Source organism: Mya arenaria, chromosome 8, assembly GCF_026914265.1.
Source record: "Mya arenaria isolate MELC-2E11 chromosome 8, ASM2691426v1".
NCBI classification, from domain to species: domain Eukaryota; kingdom Metazoa; phylum Mollusca; class Bivalvia; order Myida; family Myidae; genus Mya; species Mya arenaria.
Genome location: NC_069129.1, coordinates 11,368,217 through 11,386,259, shown reverse-complemented (window position 1 = coordinate 11,386,259; position 18,043 = coordinate 11,368,217). Strand labels below are relative to the sequence as shown.

The following is an 18,043-nucleotide window of genomic DNA, read 5'->3' as shown; positions in this document are numbered from 1 at the left end:
ATGACATGGTCACATAAATATGAATGGATACAATATTAGAAGTAGTGTATAGCATGTGATGGCAACTGTTTCAAAGGTTTTAAAAATGTCATTCGAAATGTATGAAATTAGTACACATTGCGGAAGAATTGTCGAAAATGGTAAGACATTCAAAAACAACATTGATATTTTTATAACCACTAGGTATGCTTGAGTATGAAAAGCTATGTTTAAATACAAAAAAGACTAGTATATAAAACTATAAATAACCTCTTCGCGAATCGAGTCCGATCTACATGTCAATCCATTTACACTGTAACCAACCATTTGGTCACGTGGATCGCCCGGCTTGAGTGTTGGGATGATGTCTTTGTATCGTCATTTATAAATGAAATGTTTAAGCTGCATTTTCAAAAATTTGGAAAAAGTAGCAGTTCAAAAATACATACATCATTTCAGACTTGTTTGAAATTTTAAAATGTCATGTGTATTCAGGCATTTACAGGGCGTACTATTTTGACCGCTTTACCGTATAGCTATTTGTAGTAAGGATCTGATAGCCTACTATGAATGTTGGCCCTGAAGGGCCTCCGTTCAACAAGCGAGGTAAGAACTGTCTCGTTAAACTAGTTTTGTGTATCTTATAAACCGTCTAAGGTATTGGCCTGTAGCCAATTGTATAAAACAGAATAATATTTTGATTGGGTTATCCAAAATGTTAATTGATTTGTCAACATTAATCCAATTATAACTACATGTACTTACCAATCAAATCATTGTAATGAATCAATTAGCCGAACAAGGGGCAACCTTTACTTTTAACATTATACAGCTATTACGTGTGACAAAAAATATTCAAATTTGGAAGTTTTTTTTTAATGTTTCACAATAATCAATAACTAAAGTGTTTATAAAAGAACCTTCATATTTGTATTTTCCATCATATTTCCATTCACACCGCTTCAAAGACGCCTGCAGGAGTTGGTATTGTTTTGAACTGAACGTATTTGTTAATGCTGATAATTATAGTATTGTATACATTTATTTTATCTATCCTATCCCATCCACTACACCATAAGCGGGCTAACATCATTTCACTTACATTTCTCTTACCTTGTCATCTCTCCCTAGAACCATGAGGAATAATATTCAATGTGAAATGAACCAAAGACAAACAAATTACAAGACAACATCTTTATTTGTTAAAATTGTTTTTATGTCAAGAAAAATGTACAAAATGGTATTTGAAAATGTTATAGAAACAATGAAAAATAAGCAAAACATACAAACATCACACTGTAACACATCGCAATGATCATATTGGTGAACAGCGCCGGATAACCCCGGTACACAGTTCTGTTCTGTCGTATTGACTTATAACCTTTGACTAAACGGAATATGGTATCGGGGTTGCCGACGATGATATAATACAAATGAGTAGTGTTAATACCTAAGTAGGCCTGGATTAAATGTACTTTAAATATCGATTGTAAAAAGAGAAAACTTATCCAAAAAAAACTAAACGTCAATTATAGTTCGACTTTGGAGAGAATAGTCACAAACTGACAAAGTTAATATAACATTTATATGCGTATTTTAATTTCTTATTTAACTTTTTACATTGCATTTTCCATTCTTTGTCGTAACATTTTTTCAACATGTTTCTTCTTTTCTTATACTGTCTTGAAAGAATTTAGTTCTTCAAACCTGGAAACTTGGAAGCCACAGTAAGACTGTAAAGAGTTTCAGACATTTGCAACTACTCAGTGCTTCGTTAATGATAAATGTCTTGTCACATAGAAATTTGTTGCACCATTTATATACAAATATCTATGTTATTGCACATTATCAAATGTTTGTACTCATATTAAGTCCTAAAACTACAGGTAAATTGCAGTAAAAACATGCTGCCGCACCACACTGACCGAACTCGTGTGCGCTGGAATGCCGGTTCAGTATCCTATCCACTACACCACAGTGGATGACGTCACCCAGGCCAATAGTCACTAACGCCTTGCGTCTGCGTTTGAAGCTTAGACTCAGAGATCATTTTTACCATGTCTTATATTGTACACATGTACAACAAATTTCCCCAGAAGCTTTTTTACAATACAAGAGTAATAACAATTTTGCGTTCAGACTCAGGACGTTCGTGAAGATGGTAGCTGGGTATTTACTTTCTTCTTGAGGCTCAGAATCAAAAACGGACAAATTTATTTTTGTAAAAATGCTATAATATAGGAACATTTGAGATTGGTATAAACTATCTATGATTAAACTAAATTCTTGAAAAAGATGTATGCCAGTAGAATAGGTTATTTGTAACAGGTACAGGAATTTTGAGTGTCTTAAACTCCGACTTAATACGTTAATGCAAATGGGCCCAGGACTAATAAACCATGAACAACATGTGTTAATAGTTACTATAGTATACACATAATTATAGCGATCGTCATACGATCAAAAACATAAACATAATAAGTTCTAAAGATGTTCCATCAATTTCAGTTACACAAAAATCAAACACCACAAATACAAGTGTAATATTGCACACAATAGTTATAAATTAGTAAACAAAAAACAAAGCCACTCCGTGAAGTCTTATAAATTTACACACCACAATTTTCTTTGGAAACTCAGTGATGGTTACATATACAAAATATAAACATCTTACTTCATGTAAAGCATATGGCATACATTTGCATTATAATTCATACAACAATAACTTACAAAATAACTTATGTTTCCTATACATGAATGAGACATAACTGATATAATACTACACGTGTTTCGGGAGGTACGTTTTTATGTGAACGGCATTTTAATTTGAACGCTTTTTTATTTATTTGACGGATAACATATTCACCATGTTCACACTTTCTGCCAGTTGTAAAGTTTGAACATTTAAGTAGCAGATGCTTACTAGATAGATAACCGAACCTTCGCGCGGGGATATTTTTCTTAAAATAGTCCCTGCCACATAGCAAATCACGTGATGATAGGAAAAAATAATGTGATTAAATATTTATCACTAAACTCATTTTTCCTGCTAACTCTTTCGTTTGTTTCTCGAAATTCATACTTTATATGTTATAGTTAAACAGGTACGCATTTGAAAACAATAGAATAAAAAATCAGCTGAACATCAGCCGAAAATTATACATGCCCGTTATACAATTTCGATTAACAAGTATTAATTATTATTCAAACTTGCGTGATAATGTGTTATTTAGAACATGTACTGATGATGATTAGTAAAATCTTTTAAAGTGAAACACATATTTGCTTAAAAGGGTTCTAATTTACGTGACTAGAAACAAGTCCACACTTTTAAAGCGTTTTTATGCATACTTACTCTGATTAGTAACACACTGCCACACTTATCAAATAGCAAGCAATGGTTTGACATTTAAGTGTGTTTTTATATCGGATATATACCAGCTCAACGCGTTCAAAGAACTTTATATTATGGAATGCTCAAAACACTAAAGGTTTTGTGTTTCAATCCTCGTGATTCAAATTATACGCCGCCAATTTCATGCGCAAAAGCGGTGATTGGGTGATGAGGGGCGTGTCACTTGTTGGCGTTCCGAAGGCCCGTCCCATGCGCGGTGATTGGTTAGAAAAGGTGCTGTCATGTGACATCTTCCGTTGAGGCCCGGGGGAGGGTGTGGTGCGCTGTAACGAGCCTCTCTCATTCCTGTGAAAACCTAGCGGGGAGTAGGTAGGGTTTGAAAATGTATTTTCGCGGGATAAATTCGCTGTTGGTAACTCGTCACCGGGTGAGTAGTCACTCTGCAACATGCTGAGAACGTCATGTTGAAAAGGCGAGCCACTCTTGTAATGTGACAGGTCATCGTAGTCGTGGTTTGAGAAGATGTTCACCGGCTGTTTCCTGTCAATACTGTAGGTTTTCTCGCTGTGAGTGAAGTTTTCGTCAAGCTTTGATTTCAGGATTGGGGGCGGAGCAACGTACATATTAGGCGTGATATTGTATCTAGTTTTCTTTTGATTGGGTGGCTGCTGATTACGTTTCTGTTGACGTTGGAATTGGAGGTACAACGTCACCGCCATACAAAGGAAGACGACACCGAACGAGCACGTGGTCACAATGATAAACAACGTCATCTCATCCATGGAAGGCAACATATGACCTGTAAATAACATTCACATGATCTCAGTGTTGCTTATCGTTACTCGTGTATGTCATGCCAATAGATGCGACAACATTTCGTAATTCTCGAATTGTTCACCCTCTCCAAACACAAAATGTCTTGATATAACATTATTATATATAATTAAAAAATATTTAAATAAACCGTTGTTTTTTAACTATTGAGCTTTTCATGTATATCAGAAACTTGAAGGGTAACGTATATGCGTTCGATATCATGAAATAGTTGGTACAGCTTGCTTACATTGTTCCGAGGAAATGGCGCCCGGCGGCGAACGGCGGCCGGGTGAGCACGTTTGGCAGGCGATCTGACTGCTCGCGGGCTGATAGCGGCCCGTACTGCAATATTCACACTCCCCACTGCTGGTGTTGTGAAAAGTCCCTGGCGGACACGAAACTGAAATAAAGTGACCTTGACCTGTCGATGTGGGGCTTTACTTTGGTACATAAGTTTTGCCGCTGGCGGGCAGATAATAACCAAGATGATAAGATAACATTAGATTAAAAAGATATGCCAACAATTTACATAACAATAGGTCTATAAGCCCTACAGATAAACCATGTGCTGTTATATTCACACTCCTCACCGCTGGTGTCGTGGGAGATACGCGATGGACGCGAAGCTGAAATATGATTTCATTAAGGAATTCGTATTTATGTATCTAAGCACGAGACTTCATTCGACTTTCAATCGATAGATCCAGATGTATTTTTATAGTCTTTGTACTCACTACAGATGCCGTTTTCCGGTACTCGGCCAGGGGGACATGCCCACACAGGAGGCGAGCTGACCAGGCTGTCAGGGATGGCGGTGAACATGTGACCCTCAACTTGCACGTGCAACACGGACGTGAGCGACAGCACCTCCAGCTCGATTCGCTCAAGCTGCCTGTTTAAATCTACTTCCGGCTGGATTTTCGTGCTATGTTTACAAATTAAAAAAGCAGAACGTTCATTACGGTTTTCATCATAAATATAAGGATCATCAAATGGCAAGCAACTACCTTTTATAAACATCGAAACATTTTAATTATTGAAGAATTAAGCAATTAATTTACAATAAGAACTTTCTAAAGAGAGCGGTCGTTTTTCTTTCAAGGGATACCATCAACACGATACCATCAACACGAGAGAAGATAGTCGTGGCTTGCATAACTCTGTTATATGATATTTTCAAAGGCTATATATATAAGTAATCATTGGGTTCTGCCTTTTGAAAACCCATGGAAATCATTATGGCAGATTTTGATACCTAGCTGTTCAAAACTTTCTGGTACTTTGAGACAGAGAGGTAAAAGAAGCCTTTTTTCAGTTATTAAAACCTTAGGAATTAGGAAGATCAGGTATTGATTTAAATCAATTTTAGTTTGAAAAAAAATCATCACGACTTTGCAATAAATTTGAATGCAAGTGTGTCTGTTATTCAAACACAAGATTCTTGAGTTTCAATATGGATTGTCTAAGACTCCATCTGAGAATTGTCAGCGCAGGGGAGGTTAAGAAGCTTGCGTAAGAGTGAAAAGTTCTTGCATTTAGCTTAAAAAGGGCTGTCTCATGTATGATAAAATAGCGAAAATTGAAAAAAAAAGAAAAGTGTCGAAAACTGACATAAACTTGGCAACGATGAGTACAATGCATTGAAACTTACTAACTGAAGTACCACAAAGTTTATTATTTATTTAAGTTTAGCAGTTATTTCGTATTTTTCCATTAAAAAAGATTACTGGGTATGTCTACCAGGTAGAATTCATCCCTTATGCGTGATTGGCTAGTCGGTGTTATCACGTGATATTACCCAGGTAGGTGTATAGCTTAATTATGTCACCCGATTGGAATAAGCCTTTGTAGCGCAGTAAGTAAGACGCTGGACTACAATTTTGGCGACGCGGGTTCGAACCCGGTCTTCGAAACGATTTTTTTTTACATTTTGATACTTTTTTTTACAATTAAGATATCAAAGCGTGACAATACGTACTCATTTCGTAGAGAAACATTGAAGACGATGAAGAACTCTGTTCTGTTCTGTTCATCTAAGCACGTGACATTGCTGCTGTATATGACGTCACTCTCCACGTCACAGCGCAATGTTATGTTTGTGACGTTACAATATTTTGTGTCACACAATTCCTCTCGCTTCAGGTGATTTGATATGGCCATGTTCAAGTTGTCATGAATCTCATCCTTATGTTGGTGAATGGGTCCATTGAAGACTACTCGGTACTCTTGGGCGAGAACCGAAGGGTAATCATTTTCTGAAATTAATACAAACACACATTGTAACAATGTTATTAGTATTAAAGTGACTCGGCTCATGTTTTGGACCAAAAATTAGTTCTTGGTAATGCATCTGAAAACACTTATTTAATCATTATTTTACTCTATGATATCGAAATGCATGTTAAAAAGCATGACCGAGTTACCTTAAAACTCAATTTGATTGAATACAATTGAGGCTATTAACAGCCATCCTATTTAAAAGCCTAATCAATTCGTCTTTGTACAGATCATGAATAATTTAAACAAATAGTTAAAAACATTACACTATGTTTATTTAAATTTGCAAGCTATGTAGCCAAGTATTGAATTGTATACATGTATCTCCATCCTAAGTCAATCATTTGGTTAACTTATTATCAAAAGTTAAACAAATCATCAACATATTAAGTTAAATAGATATAATTAGACCGCACGTAAACCGAGCCTTTTGGCTTCAATAAACAACAAACGATAATGACTATGATTATAAGTACCTTCCATGACCGAGAGTGTAAGATAGGTTCATTTCGACCCGAGCGTGGGGTGTTTTGCGGAAACGAGGTTTACCGAGTTTCCGATAAAAAACACCCTGCGCGAGGGTCGGGATAAACCTATCTTACACGAGCGGCTATGGTAGATGCTTTTTCTCCCACCTCAGTTAAACAAAATTAAGTAAAAATGTAAAATTTTTTTTTGCTGGAATTCTTTTGTGCTTAATGAAAATAATAATTGCGTATGGATATGCGTTAATTCGTGGTTGTCATGGATATGCGCGCAGTGATTCGGATTATGTTAATAGTCAAATCGGTCTTTAAATAGTTCTAAGTTCTAATAGTTCTTGCCCGTGGGCAAGATAAGAATTTCTAGCATGGTTGAATTATTGGATCTACTTATCTGAGGTGGGAGAAAAGAGGCCCTTTGTTGGTTTAATATTTATTTTAATTGAGAAGTGCAAGAGACACCCATAAGCAGTGTGTGTACATATACCACGTGATAAATAACGTCATAAATGGTACGTTGGATGGCAATATTTTGCTTCAAATGAAGACTTTTTAAAAACCAATATAAGTTTACTAAATAATCTATTCACCATTTACAATAAAACAAACGCAGTCTTCGCCGCTTAAAGAGCCCCGCCTTTGGTCTAGAGTTTGATTGAGAGTTTAGTTTCTTAAAACACTTCGACAAACCTTTTCACAAAACCGCAGCCTGATTGAGCACTGTTTAAACATTAGTTTGCAAAAAGGTTTGTCGAAGTGTTTGAGAAAACTAATAACCTAATCAAACTCCGGCAATAATACGAAGGCACGGCTCTTTGAACACCATAGACTGCCCTTTGTTTTATTTAAAATGGTGAAGAAAAAGAAAAAAAATATATATGTATTAAGTTATCATTCGAAGCAAAATGTTGCCTTGTAACGAAGCATTTATGACGTAATTTATCACGTGGTATGCTCACACTGATGTCGAGAAATGTTGAAACCCGTGAACAATAAACTAAACTCCACATACTGATACAGGCTTGATGCTTCTCCACCGCCGTTCTTACAGCGTCAACGTCCTCGGCACGTTTACAGTTGAAGACTCTGCGGACAGCCCTGAGGGGGCTCACAGCGAATCCGCCCTCACAGATTACCCGGCAGTCTCCGTGGACCTCGTCACCATGGCTACAGATAACGCCCCCATGCTCGATTGGCGGGAGGTTACAGAACGTGTCTGAAGGTAGGAAAATTGCGGAGTGACTTGACTATCAGCCTCCAGTAAAACAGGCAGACACGGTACGGATCTATGAATATCCCACAAACGGACGATAGCTTAAGTGTTTGAAACATAAACACGATGTTCAGAACATATACAACGTAATAAAAAACAAAAACATTTTTTTCAACGCATTTTCAACAACAGAACATAAATCATGTGCTGGTATGTATGACCAAGCTCTAAGCTGCAAATATGATCAAAGGGAAGTAACTAAGACATACATGTTAGAAAAAGAAAGCAGAGTTCTATAGCTTTTATGCTCTATAAATTTATATTATTCATTTAATCAAATGAAAAAAGACATCTGAATGAAACCAACCATGAAGGACAAAAACGGAGAACAGACAAGACGCCTTGTTTCCGGCGTAATCTACCGCCGTGTAATTTACGAGGTGCTCGCCGGGCCGGAAGTGGTTCCCGGGGCTATTGGAGCTTGTAACCAGTCGTAGGCCCGTGTTGTCTCTCACTTCCGGAATGGTCCAGTTCACAAGGGCGCTTATCTGGTCCGTGCGAACCTTAACTGTGTCTGGGCAATAGGTGAATTGAGGTTCGTCAACATCTGTTAAGAATACAAGGGAACGGCAATTATTTTAACTGTCCGAACGCATGCAGTATGTGTACTGGGAAATCCCATCCCTCCCCACTCCAACCTGCCTCTAACTAGCTCTCAAATTTACAATTAAGAAGTGATGTGGGGTTTGCTGCAGTCATGAAAATGGACAAATGCGCAAGTGGCTCTCTGTTGCAGTGCGACTGTATATATGTAAATATGGCGCCTTGTTTTTGATATTTCTGATAATCAAACCAACCACACACAACCCTGATAATCTGACTCACACTCGACCAAGCCCCACCCATACCTTGAAGGATTATCCGGAAGTGGCACTTGGCGGTCTGCTGCAGGGAGTCCGTCACCGAAAACACGGCGTCATGGCGGCTATCCTCTTGCTCTCCCAACCAGCGCACTAGAAACCCGTTGTCGGTCATCTCAAAGTTCCCGTGCACAGCGAGCAAAGTTCCGTCACTGGAGTAACCTACAAATATTATAAAGAGTCAAGCGTCTATTACAATACATTTCCATCAACAGCAAGGCAAATATATACACCGTCAAATAATATTTGGATTACAGCACAAAAATCAATCGAACTCGAGACCGCTCACAATAGTATTTAATCTTAGCCGACACCTCAGCCACAAGGCGTAAGCATTGAAACGTGCGGTTGCGCGTGTGATGGCAGGACTTTTTCTGCCCATTTTGGGAAAAAGACCCTAGACATTTTGGGAAATTTTGCGTCATGAAAATGCCGAATTTGGGAATTTTTACAGTTAAAAGAAAAAGCTGTCTAGTCTCTTGCGAATTAGGAAATGATTTAATATTAGTTTATTTCCCTTTAAAAGACCCAAAATGGCTGAAATATCAATCCTTGGGTGTATATATATTGCAATAAATCATGACAGATAATATTTCATACTGATCTCTGAATGTGATGAAAATCAATGATTTCCGAGTTCAATTATCAAAAAAACTTTACATCAAATAATGTATTAGGATGATGAAAATGAACCAGTAGAGGTAAAAAAGACTTTCTAAAACTCTTTTTTCTGAAGATTGGAAAAATATTTTATATTTTGCTTTGGAATGGGTCCGATAGTCGGACCCGTGGGTACTATAGAAAAAGCCCAAGATGGGGTCCTATGTCCACAGCCTCTGGTACTAAATGCTTGTCTCATTGTTACATAAACAATCAAAACAGGGTTTTTTTATAAGAAAGTAGTTCTATACATAAGTTGGAATTGTTAATGTGTATATATATTTTAATCAGTAATTAATCATTAGACTTATATCGAAAGCAAATTACCTGCAGGTCGGATAGGGATTTCTGTGATACTGTCGGTCGTCGGCAAGGTAACAATGATCGTCTCGTTCTCTGGACAGTTCTCAAAGTACGGGGAAGCTGTAACAGGGACAGACTTGCAATGACCTCGAGCGATCGCAGTTTTACTGAATAAGCCTGAAGGTATTAACGGAGAGAGAACGAACATTATATTATTTTGTTTTGTTGTTATTTCATCTGTCTTCGTTTTGAAGCTTGACATGAACTGAACTAGACATCAAAACAGACGACAGTGTTCCTGGTTTCAGTTTCGAATTTGTTTGGCTATTTCTTTTTAGTCACGTTAGCGCCAACTTGGCAACTCCCCATTCCAAGCCACTTATTAGAACATTCCAAGAATTTAACATTGTGACCATTTTCAAATGTGAATGAAAATAAAGTTTTCCAAATGTAGTCATTATTATTATTATATTAATTTTTAAGTGTATATAAAAACAAAACATAAAATGAAAATAATGATTTCCTTACAAAGCGAGTCGGCTCTAACAGTATCATACAGATCAACGTCAATAAGCCCCACGTGTGGCCATTCCTCTGACGTAGTAGCCTCTTCCGGCTGGTCTGTGGACGCCACAGTCGGCTGTGTCGGTCGCGGCTCCCCGCTGTGTCGGGACCCAGCCCCCGGACTACCGGATGTGACAACTGAAGTGACGTCAGTAGATCTAGAAGTAACAGCAGACGTAACGTTATAATATTCTTTGTTCTCCTCATCAGCAACGGTGGTTCCGTTAGTTAATTCAAACTCTTCTGCCGTCGTTGCCCGTATTGCTGTGGAGACGGTTATAATAGGAGAAGAGCTCACTGATGACGTTTCCGGGTTAATAAACGTTTGTTTAAAGTTTGTAGATGAGTAAATGTTGGTTGTTGTTTCGTTTTGAGGAAGTGACTCAGGGGGGTTGACGTCCGGTTTGGGATAGATAACGTTTGCAGTGCTGGTTACGTCAACGTCGGTTGAGCTTGCTACTGGTTCATGAGACGTTGGTTGAACGGCTAAAATGAGGTGCTTGAAATATTTTACCCATATTTGATAATCAAAAATTAATAAAACACCATAATTTTCAACAAAAAAAGAAGTTGATCAATAAATACGACTCGATAAGCAACGATTTTATATGAACTAATTAGAAACCACGTTTGGTGATCTAAAATCTTTTTTCGGAAATACATTGAGAGAAAGGAAGCAGTTTGAAAGAAGGCATTTTTGCTAGTTTCACAACACTAAGTAATGCCATGACTTAAAACAAAACGTTTTATAAAAGTAAGCGCGAACGGAAGAAGGGCCTTTAATAGTCAATCCTTACTATCTAAGCAAGTGAAACCATCCCCGGCGAGTTCCCGCCCTTTATAGCAAGTGCACCGGAAGTCGTCCAGAAACATAGAAACGCAGATGTCAGAGCAGACGACACCCTCCTTTTCACATGCACCTGGAAAACCATTTGGTTAGTGTTATCATTAAAATAAATATACTTGAAGCTGTCGTTATTAATGTTTTTACCACTGAGTGGTTAGAAGTATTGAAACAGAGGTGGCAAATCCTTGTATATTGTTTAAAATGTAAGAGGAAACTTACTCTTTCCAGAGGACAACTTAAGTGTCTGTGAAATAATTCTCAATCGAAAACTCTAGACTAGTAGCATCGCTATTGTAAACTTATGTACGAATATATGTCTTGTTCTTCAAACTCGAAAAGTGTAATATACCATCCATGTCTTTGGGATGTCTGAGCAAAAGTGACCCAGGTCGCCGGAGACCGGAAGCCAGCACCTGAACCTTTTTCGTTATCATGCTGTAAGATTTGACATCACCGATAACGTCATCCGAAAATACCACGTGATTGTTGTGCACGAGTAAGCCGGAAACACCGGTAGATGGCAGGTATACATCTTCTACGGCAACATCTGGTCAAATAAATCTTGATTATGATCGTACATTACAAAAATTCACTTTTCAAATATTGGAATATAGAGGATTTAGGAATTTCGAGATTTTCTGACATTGTTAAACTGCAGTAATTCAAAGTAAATTTATGCTAGATAGTTGGTAGAAGTGACCCTTTTGATAAATCTGAAGAATAAATAAATATTTTATGTTAAATGTCCCTTAATTTTGTACAGGTCAAATGACACATAAGCAGGAGTTCATATCCATCAAATCACTGTGAATTCAACTACACAGTTGAAAAATGTCCACATCATTTCATTTTGTTCACAAGTAAAAACCAAACGGCACCTCCCCGGTTCATCACATGACTACTAACCCTGGATACGATAGACCACGATTCCCCCTGTATTTTCGCCGATGTACATCCGGTCGTCCGTAATGTGGAGGCTTGAGGGCGCCAGCAGCCCGTCTGTCACCACCTGACGATATCGCCGCCCGGATGTTTTGCACGAGGAGACACGGACGCCGGCCCCGTCCCTCTCAATGAAGTACAGCCATCTTGGAAAAAGATAGTATTATTTTCAAAGGTTATAATATAACACTTTGTAATTTGTTTGTTTAATTGATAGTTTAATCAAATATTTATTTTTACGATACCGACACGTATACTGGTGGTGAGGAGGTTTGTAAGCGGTCCGGTAGCTCAATCAGTAGGGCAGGGTAGAGTATTTCTTTACATAAATCAAATAAATACCCAGTTATCTTTTATAAAGACCAGTTTCGCATTTTTCTGTTCGATTTACTGAAATATTGTCATTGTTTTAAAATCTCTATCGATTCTCTGCACACCCTATCACACAGGCATAGCTTCTACAAATTGTTCCGCTTCCGACAACGGATACACAGGGTTAATCATTTGTCAGTTTAAGAGTCATATTTTCTAAACATAGCTTAGTCCCTTACTTTCCAATCGGATGTAAAGCAAGGGTCGAAATCTCGTGAGGCAGTTTTAAAATTCGTCTGTAAGACTGCAGTCCCTTTTCGAGGTTCAAAGTGGCAATAAACCAGTCTGACCCCAACTCTCCCACCCAGTATAGGCGGCCCCTGAAGCTGTCAAGTTGGAGACCAGAAATGGGACCCTCGTCACGGTACACGAGCACCGGTTCTATGTTGTGGAGTGACGTCATAAATATAGAATTCCTGCAAAGTAGAAATAGCAATCCGAATATCGATTATGATGATAATGATGACGACAACGTCGCCGACGAAAATGATGATGATAATGATGATGATGATGATGATGATGATGATGATGATGATGATGATGATGATGATGATGACAGGTATTTACTACCATGGATAAGAGGAAAGAAGACAAATGAATTCGATATCAACTCACGTGAGTTCATCATTCCAGTACAGGTGTCCCTGGTTGTCGTAAGCTATTGAATCAATGCGCGTGTCGACGTCACCGTAATGCAGAACAAGTGGTTTACTCATGACGTCATTATCCAGCGGAAGTAAGTTGATTGTGTTGACGTCAGCGAACAACAGCATGTTATCTGGGACTGAATAATCCAAAAACGATATATTTATATTATCAGGCAGAACAGTACATTATAGGCGGTGTTCGTCGCCAGACTCTGGGCAGGGCTGGGCAGGCTTACTGTGTAACATCTCATTCTCCGGTATCATATATAAATTATATATTTAATAGTAATAATAATAATAATAATTATTATTATTATTATTATTATTATTATTATTATTATTATTATTATTATTAATATTATTATTATTATCATCATCATTAACCCGGTAATATTAATGAGTCTGTCTTAGCATAGTATGTGTTCTGTTCCTTTGGTACGATGGGCGTGTTTTAGAAAATAACTAAACAAAGTTTGAATTGTTCAACTTGGTCACTCTGTGAACTTTTACCACAAATATATGTATATAAACATAAAATTCTCGTCTTAAACAATGATAAAAGCATTTTTCCATTAAATCGATGAACCAGCAAAACAAGCCAAGCAAAGTTACCATAAACTAATATCTTTCTGTTATCAAAACGTTGCGTAACACCTCATGTACGTGTTTCTGTACGTGTGATCTACTGGTTGTACACTGTGCAAGTTAAGAAATGTATGTACGAGACCACGTTATGAGTGCGAGTGTCATGATCAGTTTATATTTAAACTGAATTTTCGCAAACAAAATCAACTGCAACTTAAACATTTATGTTTTGCGACCTCTCTGATTTCTAAAGTTTTTTCTTACGTGTAGAACAGTGTGTATTTTCCTTTCTGGTGTCTATGACACTCCCGGTTCCACACGAGCACGGCAGGTCATTGGGTTTGGCTGGATCACAAGGGCATCCATAGCCCATACAGGCATGTATGATGTCGTCTGAAAATATAAACAGAAAACATAGAACATGTGGAACATAAAAACCCCAGTCGTGATGACGTTTCAAACAAAAGTCACAGCTTTGGCTTGCATATGGCAGTCACCTTGATGTTCCATGTTTTGTCTTCGTAACATAAGTATAGTTCAATCATCAAAAAACCTCACAACTCCAAGAGCTCACCTGAAGAGTTTTGGGCACTAGTTTTGGTGTAGAGAATGTCTGAAGCCTGGAAACCCCGGTACAGGGTACCCGGGTGTGAGCTGTTCAGGTACATGATTACGTCACTTCCGGTCAAGTACAGTACTTCCGGTCCGACGCTGAGGTCAGATATGGACTGAAATGCCGAAAGAAGGCGTGTTTTTTATATTCTCTTTTGAACGTATACTAAACAAATAGTTGTACGTTATCATTTGATTTAAACTACTGCTGTATTGATTTTGTAGCGGTATGCAAGCCCCATGCCAACGCCCTTATCGTTGGGCGACATTATTACTGAGCAATTTACTCACAGTGTTGTGTAGCGGAGTGCTTACTAGCGTCCCCGTATCCAAATCAACCTCCTCCAGAACTGTCTGTCTGTCCTCACCCTCGTTCTGCAGAAAAAAAGTAATGAAGTAATGAAGAAACAGTGTACGCAATGTTTGCAATAACCACTGAACACCCTCATGCAGTAAGGGTTTATAAAAATGGTGACTCAAAGTTGAATTGCAAAGCCCGATAATTACTTTCATATTTTATATGATCTTTGTTGGGATGTAAATGGGTTTAAAATTGACCTTGACCTCGATCAGTGAATGTTTAGAAATGGACTTAATCCATTTATTAACCCTTTAAGCTACACTTTATACATTGGCTATGAGGTCAAGAATGGTGCGTTCCAAAATTTGTAAACATAGATATAAAGAAATAACGGTATAACTGGTATATTCTAACCTGTAACACAGCAACAATAACCGCCCCCTCCCGTGCGGCTACACCCACGGGCGTCTGTCCATCCTTTAATCGAAACTCTTTAAAGTTACCGCCCTCAAGGTCTGTGCGAATAATTTTAGGCTCACCACCATCTGTTGCTACGTATATAACACTGAAACGTTTGAAGATACAAGTCCTTAAATAGATCCAACTAAAAATTATTTCACATGCTTATGGCTGGAAATTATATAGTATATGACGTCTAATTCCTTGGTTTTAAGCACTTCCTTTTAAACGTATACTAAGTGTCATGCAAATATCTTGAACAGTTCCCAAAGTATGGGAAAGATTCAAGGCTTCGACATTTGTATGGAAAAGATACAGACCATAAAGTGTTTTCGGTGTTTTAAGCTTTAGTTTGATGACATGAAGTAAAATCTTAATCATTAAGAATGGGCAGAGTGGTCGTAGCAACCCCCGGCCTTCTTACTAATCTAAATTTCAACCTTATTAGCTGACATATTGTCAGCGCAAAATCTGACAGCATGGAGTGTGCATCGGATGAGTGGAACACCCGCAAAATTTGAAACTTCTTAATGCTTAAGGCTATTACTAAATGATTGTCTATCTGCAATTTTATTGGCTGAACATGCAGGCTGTATTCTAAACAAACTTGTAGTGAATTTGACTTAATTGAAAAATATGACGTCATAGTTTCCTATGACAAACATAGAATAACGGCCGCGGTGGTATGACGTAGTTCCGAGGTACATAGTACTGATAAAGTTAGTATGCGTTTCTTTTTATGAGTAGTTTATTTGATTTGATGACCGAAACTGATGATTCAATAATGTTCAATAAGTCAATTTCTTCTTATTTCAGTTCATGATAATATAAAGATGAAAAAATATTCCCTTTAAACTTCCCTTTTATCTTAATAATGATTGGTTACCTTTTTTCTGCGTCTACTGTAAAGTCTACAGGTTTATCTAAGTTTCGAACGAGGGTGACTCGTCTACTGTTGTCTCCGGGGGTCGTGACTCGCTCCAAACTCGCGTACCCATCTCCAACAATGTTAAGGAAATACAGGGACCCCGTCTCCGCTACATACTGTATACCTGATAGCATAAAGCGAGATAATGGTTTAGTGGCGACAATGAGGTCGTGACTCGCTCCAGACTCAGTTACCCGAGTATGTTCAGAAACGCAACCAGATTTTAGTTTATTTTTTTTATTTTACAACGATTGTGAAACAAGTTATTACAACATTTTATGAATTAGTCTTGTTTACACGATGCAACGCGAGAGTGTGGTCTTGTGTTGTGGGGGAAACGAAGTACCCGGAGGAAACCCACTTATCCGGCTTGGTGACCACAAACCAAACTCACATGCGCTAAGGCCGACAATCGAACCTCGGTCGCCTAGGCGAGAAGCAAGAGCGCTAACCACTGCGCTAACCGGACAAGCAGATTTTGGTACAAACCTTGACGATTGAATGACAAAACAAAAATTAAAATGAATTTGATAAATTAAGGGACCAAACTACTTCGGTGTGTCTTGATTGACCCACGGGACCTGAGCGTGTTCCAGACCTATGGCTACACCCTACCGACACAACTATAAGTAAATGGTTGCAGTGGGCGTTGCCCCCGTTGCGCCCCTATTAACTTGTCATGACAAATAAATGCCAAGAACAAGTATAGATAATTAAATACACATAAAAAAGTATCACTGGATGTGTTTCACATCCGTGCGCTTCCCTCGCAATTAATGGATTTTGTTTTGTACGGCAGTATATGTAGGAATCATAATAGTGGTGAAACTTTTTTTTAAATCAAAAACAAACATGTATGCAAAACATCCTACAAAAACTCACTTGACACTTTGCCCAGCCCGTGTGTATGGTCCAGGAGCACGTGTTGGTCACTTCCGATCAGACTTGACATATATATGGCGCGGTCAGCACCGTCACTCCAGTATACAGTCTGAAATTATTTTATACAAAATGAAATGTGTATTACAAGCGTTTATATGTTATAGCATGAAAGGAATTTTAAATGTGTGATGTTTCCGTGGTGAAACTTGTTGTATTTCTTAATTCCTGAAAATCTAGTATTCCGACTCTGTGGTCTAGTCGTTAGGGCGTCCGCCAACGGAGAGGTAGGTCAAGCGTTTGAGACCACTATGGGCTTGTTCGGATATGGCCGGCTGCTGACCCAGTAGCTAGTATAATTATGGGTACCGATTGACTTCCTGTCAGGCGCCCGGCATATAGGACAGGACATGTAAGTTACGGTGTTAACTAATCAAGGTGTGTAATGTGCCCAGCGGGCTGCCCCTTACAAATGGGAGGGGTGTAACTATAATAAACACACATTTTACTTTATTCCAAAGAAATGTTCAGATTTTCCCCAAAAATAGTTTCGGTTGCACTAAACTGGTAACCTTTTTTGAAATATTATTTTAACAAACTTATTATTCTCTACCTGTCGGACGGGATCGTAGCCGACGGCGAACGGCCGACTGGAGGAACCAACAACCGTGAAATCCGGTTCCAATTTGCGGCCGGCGTCCAGTGGTAGAAACCCAACAGTGCCGCCAGCCGCGCTCGCTGTCAGAAGAATCTCATCGGGAACTAAAAATAAAATTATGTTATTGAAAATAATGTTGATCAGTATTTGTTCTTGTTGTTGATGGAATGTTTATGCTTGTGATATAACGGTTACATTTTTTTCTTAAAATGTGCTTTATTCTATGAGTTCCGAGTACTTTTTT

The 18,043-nt window shown here is 38.2% G+C and overlaps 1 protein-coding gene across 2 annotated transcripts in view; it reads right to left on the bottom strand.

Moving 5' to 3' along the window:
• Positions 1-1,162: 1,162 nt before the first annotated feature.
• The window catches only part of LOC128244882 (low-density lipoprotein receptor-related protein 4-like), a 38,102-nt gene continuing 21,221 nt past the window's right edge, over positions 1,163-18,043 (bottom strand). The window contains exons 8-28 of one of the 2 annotated variants that reach the window (XM_052962991.1): positions 17,755-17,903; positions 17,145-17,253; positions 16,221-16,386; positions 15,290-15,440; positions 14,866-14,949; positions 14,537-14,690; positions 14,227-14,355; positions 13,346-13,514; positions 12,910-13,146; positions 12,323-12,504; positions 11,766-11,963; positions 11,367-11,489; positions 10,534-11,055; positions 10,030-10,182; positions 9,031-9,204; positions 8,490-8,729; positions 7,922-8,125; positions 6,129-6,405; positions 4,885-5,075; positions 4,398-4,550; positions 1,163-4,133 (exon numbers count right to left, since the gene is read on the bottom strand). In XM_052962991.1, coding sequence (XP_052818951.1) covers positions 3,481-4,133; positions 4,398-4,550; positions 4,885-5,075; positions 6,129-6,405; positions 7,922-8,125; positions 8,490-8,729; positions 9,031-9,204; positions 10,030-10,182; positions 10,534-11,055; positions 11,367-11,489; positions 11,766-11,963; positions 12,323-12,504; positions 12,910-13,146; positions 13,346-13,514; positions 14,227-14,355; positions 14,537-14,690; positions 14,866-14,949; positions 15,290-15,440; positions 16,221-16,386; positions 17,145-17,253; positions 17,755-17,903 — 4,418 coding nt within the window. In that variant the 3' untranslated portion in view covers positions 1,163-3,480. The remainder of the gene's footprint in view (positions 4,134-4,397; positions 4,551-4,884; positions 5,076-6,128; positions 6,406-7,921; positions 8,126-8,489; positions 8,730-9,030; positions 9,205-10,029; positions 10,183-10,533; positions 11,056-11,366; positions 11,490-11,765; positions 11,964-12,322; positions 12,505-12,909; positions 13,147-13,345; positions 13,515-14,226; positions 14,356-14,536; positions 14,691-14,865; positions 14,950-15,289; positions 15,441-16,220; positions 16,387-17,144; positions 17,254-17,754; positions 17,904-18,043) is intronic. The other variant, XM_052962992.1, reaches the window with a different exon arrangement.